Below are 8,951 nucleotides of genomic sequence, written 5' to 3' on the forward strand. Positions count from 1 at the left end.
CAACTGCTTGCACGCGAGTTACCACTCCGCTATGTCTCCCGGTCATGGCTTTTGTGCCAACAGTACAGATGCCAACACATATTGACCACTAAAGTCCATTTGATGTCACAAAGCTGTCCAGTACTTAAAAAATATCATCTCCTGTTGTCCTGGTTTCCAGAAGAGGATGTCTTCCTTAATTGACCCCCCAGAAACGTAACGGACATATACCAGGAGCTGTGCCAGGCCCGCCACATCTGTTGACTCATCCAGCTGTTAACGCATAGAATTCACTGGCTTGTATGCAAAACAGTAATTTTTTCATAACATCTCCTGCCACGTCACTGATGTGTCGTAAAACAGTGTTGTTTGATGAAGACATTGTCTGTATAGTTTGTTTGCCTTTTCCCCCAGCATTGTCCCAGCCATATCTGCTGCAGCAGATTAAGGAGCAATTAAGTCCTCCACAATAGTATGAGGCTTGCCTGTCCTACTCACTTGGTAGCTCACCATATAAGACACTTCTAGCCCCTTCTTATTAATGGTATCTGTTGCTTTTATACATGTCTTACTACTCAAAAATCATCTTAATTCTCACTCAAAAAACTCCTGTGGCTTATTTTTCAAATTGGCATGTTTTGTTTCCAAATGTCTGCGCAAGAGTGAAGGTTTCATCGAGTTGTGAGATAATACTTTTGTAAATATAACACTGTGGCTGAGGAAAGGCACTACTCCCAATATAAGTGAACCTCAAATCAATGTAATTCTCATCATATTTGCGCCTCTTCGATGGTCCAATGTCCCGGTCTGTTCGGTGCTTTTCCAGGTAAGGGGGCAGTAGCTCTTCGGCTGCATCAGATTCACAACTGTCAGTGTCCATGCTTGCTGGGCTAACAACTAATGTAGAATTACTGATGCTAGCATTGGATGTGCTCGTGGAAGCAGAACAACGTGTGTCATCGACAGGTGCAGGTGTAGTACTGCTGGTAGTAGTAGTACTACCAGTAGAGCTGATATGTGTATCTATGGACGCGGGCCTTACTTTAAAAAAAATATATATTCATTTTCAAACAAACGGAATGAGCAGCAGCTACGTTTGCCTACATACGGACGGTTAGTGGAATTCCAGCGAGAGAGTTACGGTTAATGTGATTGGATGATCATTATTTGACTAGGCTACCTGTATTACACATTGTGTTGTTATTATTTCGCTGAACACTAGATAGTTTCATTTTATTTTTGGGTAGTGAAACGAGGCTACTCAGGCAAGAAAAAAAAACACCCGTTGGAAAATATAAATGGACTGTTTGAAAATGTGATGTGAAATATATATATATATATATATATATATATATATATATATATATATTCCCAGTTTGGGAATACCTGACCTAGAACAATAAAGGGTCCTTCAGCTTGTCCATGTAGAAGAACCCTTTATGGTTCCAGGTAGAACCTTTTCACCCAACAAAGTTTAGAAGCCTTTATTCCAAAGAGAAGGAACCCTTGCCCCTGTAGAAGAGCCCTTTAGAACCGGGTTTCTATGTGTAATACAGCTTTATTTGTAGGCTAATATGAATAGGTCTATTATGCACATGCACATTTGAAGCACCAGGAGGAGATGTTTCTCATATTTCAATTAAGTTCAATTACTCTTTATATAAGGATCATACCGATACTATCCAGTCCAGCATGTGTATTTCCTTGAAAGTAAAAGCATTAAAGTTAAAGCATACTGTAGGCGACACCGGACAACTGATACGTACTGGGCTCACTCAAACTTGGCGACAACGCTTATTATTATCACAAAGTTGAGTAAGTCTACATTCAAATATATCATCTACCTTAACTTGTATGATTTCAATGTTCATTATTGTGCTCGGAATAGCCTATACGTTCCGGAGTTTAACGGTACCGGTTGGGCTGAGTTAGGCCTGCTAAGCTATTTCTGAACTTTGTAGACATGTTGCGCGCAGAAGCCCGATAATTGTTCTCCGATAATACGGTCACTGAGGAAAGGCGAAAACTGTATGGGGTTAGTTATCATAGTCTTTGATAATGCTGTCTAGAAAAGCCCATTTTAGCATATTAAAATTGAATCGAAGTTTATACATTTTCACAGCGGGGGTCTCAGTCTGCATCGAATAGCCTAAACAGGCCTGTTTAAAAAAAACAAAAAAACATTTGGCTTTGCATGATAAGCCGAGGTCATAAAATAATACGTTTAAGGGTGTCTTTCATAAAAAAATGTCTATGAACTTGGGTGACAGTCAGAATTGCAATGAATACTATTAAGCATAGCCTAAACGGAACATAAAAAAATATATATGTAGCCCGTGCAGAATAGCCAGTATTTCGTGGGGTAGTCCTAAATAAATGTTTGCCTGCCTTAAACTCGTAATTTTAATACGACTTCAATTTTGCCAGGTGAATCATCGACATCATTTATGATTATCACATTTTTGAAGATTAATGGTTAATTCAGCTTAATCGTTATCCTATTTAATGTGTGTAATTGGTCAAATATAAGCTATTATAGTAGGACTTTTGTATTTATATTAGCCTGTGCTATTTCTCTTGACCTGTTTAAAAAAAAAAAAAATTGTAGATAAGGCGCGTGTAACTCCAATAACGTGTGACATGCCATTTACAATTACAATAGTTAGTAGCCTAGTAAAGAAAAAAGACCTGTCCTCAGACATCACAAGGTCCATAACGCAACTCACTGTACAAAAACGTAGCGTTTTATTATGCTTGGCGTTATTTGGCAGTAGATTATTAATGTGTAAGCATTTAATGGCTGATGAATTTAACTAGGCCTACATCATATTGTCCAGGCCCCTATTTACGTTTCCCAACGTCACGATAATGATTCACAATTACTCTTTTTATTTACCCCACAGGTGGATCATTGCAGCATGCTCAGGAAAGTGGGTAAGTCTACAAATAACTCGTGTGTGTGTGTGCACGTTTGCTTAGATCATGGATTGGCATTGACCATGGCAGGTTAACCCAGAAGATAAATTGATTAAATGTCTTTGTATAGGTGTGCTTGCTTCTCAGCAGATATGCAGCACAGCATCTGGACTGATCATTACCCTGAGAAAACATCACATCAAGCTGAGAGTGACAGTTTTGTAAGGCCTATCCCTAGCAAAACAGAGAGAATAAAAGGACTCAACAGCTACAGGACACCAGGAGTGCCTGTTACTTGTGCTAATCTACCCGTGCAAGTGTCTGAAAGCCCTGAGGATCATCGAGTTCTCTGGTCATGTTAAGAAAAATGGTGGATGATTTCTACACTCATGGGACTGACCAGAGATCTACCCGCCCAGGTTGTCTCTCTACAGTGGTAAAGAAAATGTATGAGTCTTCAGGGGATCACCAGTCCGAAATGGGGGTGTTAGCAGCGCCCCCCCCCACCCCCACCCACTGGAAAAGATGCTGAGGCAGTCCATCCCCGACCATCATACAATGAGGCTCTGGATCTAGCTCTGGTTCCAAAGAAAAGCCCAGCAATAATGGATGGTGTAACAGGTTACAAGAGAGAGGCTAAATGGAACATTGCTACCTACAGAAGAGATGAAGAGGCCCCAAATCTTAAATTAACCATGGCTCAAAGTCAGGAGTCAAAAGGCCTCCCACTTCCTGTCACCCAGCAACTTCCTGTTACTCAGTGTCTGGGTGAACTTGCAGCTCCTCGTCAACAAATGAAAATGACCTTTTACAGAAGTAGAGTGGCTGGGATGGAGCATGTGAAATATACTGGTATTTATTTTTCCTTTCACTTGCATTGTTACGTGTTTGCAGTAGTGGTGCGTGGGTAAACATCACTGGGGAAGCCAAGCCATGTGTTGTGATACTTGCGTTGTTTACTCTATAAACCTGTTAGTTCATATGCCTTGCGACCGTGATATATTGGCCTAAGGCCGAGACAATAAGAAGACACAGAGGCAGAATTGTTTTTAAAACACACCTTTGTTTCATCACAAAACCAGAGAGCAACCTCAGTGCAGTGAAGTCCACAAAGCAAGCATATTTCATTTAACAAACCGTTACATGAGCTTCAGCATGGTCAAGCAAGTTAATGTTTCCGAAATTGTCTGACCACTATACTATTGATTTAGAACCACGGAGAGTTACCGCAAGTCGAAGAAAACAGGAGCTGCCTCCACTATTCCAGCACCATTTCAACTTCAACATCATCTAATCACCTCTGCTTAGTCTAATACAGTGACAACTAAAAGATATCAAAAACAATTTAGTCCAATTAACGTAAACTAAATATCATGTGGCTGTCAATAGTTCGGATTTCTGTGTGCTCGTGCAAGTAGAAAAAGACATGTTGACTCGCCCTACTTGTAGAGAAACACCAATGCCATCCTCTCTTTCACGTTGATGAAACAGTCTATCACGCTGTCAAACAGTACACTGTGTTTGCAGTACTTCTGCTACTTTTTCAATTCTTTCATGTTCTATTCCAGCTTGTGTTGGAATCAATAACGTTGAACAAAATAGGCGCTTTTGGTGATTGTTACAACAATGAAAACAAAAACAAAATAACCATAATGTCCTGTGTTTCCAGTGTTTCTTCAGTTCTTAATCATCACTGCACTAATTCAACACTCTGATGGTGAGCTTTGCCTTTTTATCCGTTTGCTCTTTAAATGTTGAGATGATTTTTGCAATGAAAAGCTCTATACATTCTGATGTGTGTTTAGATTGATAGAGCAGCCAGTCATGTAATGAGCTCAACTTGACTGACACACATGCAGGAAGTGGAACACACTCTCTCAGGAACACTCCTGTAAGTGAGGCTGTGTGATCAGTTTATACTAGTAGAGGCATTCTCTCACTCCCCCCGTTTCACCCTCTCCCTATTTTTCTTTCCCACCCTGTATGAGATATGTACTGCTTTAAACAACTAAAGCAACCACAGATTTTTAGTTGTGTGGCATTTTACTATTATTTTCAAATCCATCAATAAAAATGTAATGGAGATTTTAAAGTTAAATCCATCTATATGATCAACCTTCTGAGGAAAATGTAATATTCCAAATGTGTTCATTTTAATGTTCCTACTTGCTGCCTTTGTGTTCATCCACGTCTCCTTTTCGTGTTATCTCAGGAAGCTGTTCAGCCTGCAGTGACGACAGATGTGCAAAAGTGCAGACAATATATGGATCGAATGACACCATAGTGTATCAGAGAAGTAACCCCATTGAAAACCTCACAAGTTGTTCCACCACCTCTGCGCCACCTCCTCAGAGTCAGAGATGCGTTGTGTGTCTTGCTGATATCAGAGATATAATCCTCTTTTGCTCAGACAGCTGGGAAGCAGCCGGGCTGCTCGACTGGGAAGTTGATGGCATCCGATTGAGAAACATCTTTATGGTTGGTAAGTATAACATATGGCTAAATTAGGACTCAATAGTGAATTAAAGCAATGTGACAAAACAGATTTTGATATAACATTACTATTCAACTGTCAGGATGGGAAATGTATCTTCACAGTTGCATATTGTCTTTTGTTTTTTTAAATGTGATTTCTTATTCTATAAATAAGTAATTTAAATACCCTTCCCTCGATTGATGTTTATAATCATGAACTGTTTAAATGACAGACTGCCCAGCCATGAAGACTGTTGATCGTGTAACAGGTAAACATCTGTTAAAACATTGATGTTAGAAAATAGAAAGTGATATTCACCTATAAAGATCAATACCATATTTCTAAATCAAATATGATTTTGTATCCCCTAAGACCTTATCCCTGGTGAGATTTCTGGTACCCTCAACCCTGGTGGGATTGCCGGTATTGGTATGTATCTATGTACCAGTAGTGTTTTTTTAAATATATTTTTGGTGTTTTGTGTAACTTGAATAAACACAAATTACCTTCTTTCTTTTTTTATACTACAGTTGAGAATGTCAAGACCAAAATATATTTTGTAGTTTTTTTAAAGTATGAAAATAAAGTCAGCAAAAAAAGAACCCTCCTCACTGTCAACTGTGTTTATTTATGTGTAAATATTTGTATGAACATAACAAGATGATTCAACAACTGAGACAAACTGAACAAGTTCCACAGACATGTGACTAACAGAAATGGAATAATGTGTCCCTGAACAAAGGGAGGGGGGTCAAAATCAAAAGTAACAGTCAGTATTTGGTGTGGCCACCCACTGCATTAAGTACTGCAGTGCATCTCCTCCTCGTGGACTGCACCAGGTTTGCCAGTTCTTGCTGTGAGATGTTACCCCACTCTTCCACCAAGGCACCTGCAATTTCCCTGACATTTCTGGGGGGGAATGGCCCTAGTCCTCACTCTCCGATCCAGACGTGCTCAATGGGATTGAGATCCGGGCTCTTTGCTGGCCATGGCAGAACACTGACATTCCTGTCTTGCAGGAAATCACGCACAGAACGCGCATTATGGCTGGTGACATTGTCATGCTGGAGGGTCATGTCAGGATGAGCCTGCAGGAAGGATACCACATGAAGGAGGAGGATGTCTTCCCTGTAACGCACAGTGTTGAGATTGCCTGCAATGACAACAAGCGCAGTCCGATGATGCTGTGACACACTGCCCCAGACCATGACGGACCCTCCACCTCCAAATCGATCCTGCTCCAGAGTACAGGCCTCGGTGTAACGCTCATTCCTTTGACGATAAACGCAAATCCGACCATCACCGCTGGTGAGACAAAACCACGACTCGTCAGTGAAGAGCACATTTTGCCAGTCCTGTTTGGTTCAGCGACGGTGGGTTTGTGCCCATAGGTGAGCGACGCTGTTGTCGGTGATGTCTGGTGAGGACCTGCCTTACAAATAGGCCTGCAAGCCCTCAGTCCAGCATCTCTCAGCCTATTGCGGACAGTCTGAGCACTGATGTAGGGATTGTGCGTTCCTGGTGTAACTCGGGCAGTTGTTGCCGCAATCCTGTACCTGCCCCGCAGGTGTGATGTTCGGATGTACCGATCCTGTGCAGGTGTTGTTACACATGGTCTGCCACTGCGAGGACAATCAGCTGTCTGTCCTGTCTCCCTGTAGTGCTGTCTTTGGTGTCTCACAGTACAGACATTGCAATTTATTGCCCTGGCCACATCTGCAGTCCTCATGCCTCCTTGCAGCATGCCTAAGGCACGTTCACGCAGATGAGCAGGGACCCTCTGTCTTTTGGTGTTTTTCAGAGTCAGTAGAAAGGCCTCTTCAGTGTCCTAAGTTTTCATAACTGTGACCTTAATTGCCTACCGTCTGTAAGCGGTTAGTGTCTTAATGACCGTTCCACAGGTGCATGTTCATGAATTGTTTATGGTTCATTGAACAAGCACGGGAAACAGTGTTTAAACCCCTTACAATGAAGATCTGTGAAGTTATTTTGATTTTTACAAATTATCTTTGAAAGACAGGGTCGTTTCTTTTTGTTGCTGAGTTTATGTTTATCCATAGTGGTCTCCTGTGCTGTGATTGGCCTCGTGTCAGTGTTGGGAATCCGTTTCTGTTATCGCAAGATTGAACGGTATGTACACAATTTAAGATTAATAGTTTAAGGGTCCTCTTATCCAGATTTTATGACCTCTTTAAAATATCAAGTTATAATTAGGAAGGCTATTCTCTATTTTATATCATAATCTAACCACAACATTCTATACAATAAAATGCTAATGTATTTATTAAAACAGCTACAACCAATAAAATTGCTAAACTTTTATGGCTCAATGTTATTTTCTCTCTCCCTTTTGTGTTTTTACAGCGATCGTCAAGAGAGGAGATGGGGGACAAATTTGACCAACCCTATCCCTCAGGTGATGGGTAAGACGGCTATTAACAACAAAATTGTATTCTTATTGGCCTAAGTAAGGGTTTTGATCCATTTTCATTTCTTTCTATAGGCCTGAAGCTCTGTAGATGACAAAAGTATGAGGAACATGCAGTGGAGCATTTGGGAGACGAACAGTGAAGCATTCTACATTTTCAAACAAACATGTCTTATGAGTTGGTAACACTAGTAGAAACTACAATTGTATCGTTTGTGCTGGAAACTTCTAAGGGAAAAAAGTTACAATGATAGTGCATGCCTTTAGAAACTTATATTTTCTTTCCTATATAGGTTATCCATATGCTTACCTACAGTTGAAGTCGGAAGTTGACATACACCTTATCCAAATATATTTAAACTCCGTTTTTCACAATTCCTGACATTTAATCCTAGTAAAAATTCCCTGTCTTGGGTCAGTTAGGATCACCACTTTATTTTAAGAATAATGCGGATGAATGAAGAATAAACTGATCATGTAAATTGAGCTCAGTGTATTTTAAACCCTGTCATTTGTAGTTCTAGACAGCTGCCCACAGGGAGAGATGCAGTCTAGAGGCATGGTGGATCCTGTTTGCTCAGAGTACGGTTGCTGTTTGATGAGAGCACATGGCTAATAAAGTTTGGGAGCTGTAATGGTAATAATTCTAAAGACGGACGCCTGCCTTTTGTGCTGCACTGCTTCCTGTTTCTTTGTTTTGTTTTTCCAATTTTAACTATGGTTTTTAAAAGTAAAAACTGATTGATAAGAAGAATAGTAAATAAATCACAAAAGAATAGAGAATATTCTGGAACTTGTCATTGCAAACTGTTTTAGTGGATAAAACCATGCTTGTGTCATAAAAAAAAAAAATGTAACCTTTATTTTAACAGGGAGTCACATTGAGATTAAAATCTATTTTACAAGAGAGCCCTGTACACATTACAATAAAAACAGAATATTAAAACAATATAATTCAGCACACAATTAACAAAAATACACATTTAATAAAAGCAATCACATTCAACTACATAGAGGTCCTCAATCAATAATTTAAACTGCCTGAGTGGCACCAGCACATCTAGCTGCAGTGAACTCTGCATATTGTTCCACAAATTAGGGGCAAAAACTAAACACGATTTTCCTAAATCTGTGGAGACTGAAGGGATCTGT

General features: G+C 40.1%; 1 protein-coding gene across 2 annotated transcripts; it reads left to right on the forward strand.

Moving 5' to 3' along the window:
* Positions 1–1,665: 1,665 nt before the first annotated feature.
* On the forward strand, positions 1,666–8,285 carry LOC106567746 (uncharacterized). 2 transcript variants are annotated; one of them, XM_014137407.3, is made up of 10 exons: positions 1,666–1,794; positions 2,883–2,913; positions 3,026–3,747; positions 4,565–4,612; positions 5,108–5,377; positions 5,604–5,639; positions 5,744–5,800; positions 7,432–7,501; positions 7,736–7,794; positions 7,875–8,285. In XM_014137407.3, the coding sequence occupies exons 3-10, from the start codon at positions 3,501–3,503 to the stop codon at positions 7,892–7,894; spliced, it is 807 nt and encodes a 268-aa protein (XP_013992882.2). In that variant the 5' UTR covers positions 1,666–1,794; positions 2,883–2,913; positions 3,026–3,500; the 3' UTR covers positions 7,895–8,285. The 2 variants fall into 2 exon arrangements, with proteins under 2 accessions (XP_013992882.2, XP_045559706.1); XM_045703750.2 differs by having other exon boundaries at positions 7,736–7,787.
* The last annotated feature ends 666 nt before the right edge of the window (positions 8,286–8,951 follow it).

Source organism: Salmo salar, chromosome 02 (assembly GCF_965601325.2).
Source record: "Salmo salar chromosome 02, fSalSal1, whole genome shotgun sequence".
Taxonomy (NCBI): Eukaryota; Metazoa; Chordata; class Actinopteri; order Salmoniformes; family Salmonidae; genus Salmo; species Salmo salar.

What these genes read in the sequence shown, in the direction of transcription:
- LOC106567746 (XM_014137407.3), top strand. Translation starts at nt 3,501, where the DNA reads ATGGATGGTGTAACAGGTTACAAGAGAGAGGCTAAATGGAACATTGCT. An exon ending in GGAGCATGTGAAATATACTG is followed by an intron (nt 3,748 to 4,564) that starts GTATTTATTTTT and finishes CTGTGTTTCCAG; the next exon opens with TGTTTCTTCAGTTCTTAATC. An exon ending in TGTTATCGCAAGATTGAACG is followed by an intron (nt 7,502 to 7,735) that starts GTATGTACACAA and finishes GTGTTTTTACAG; the next exon opens with CGATCGTCAAGAGAGGAGAT.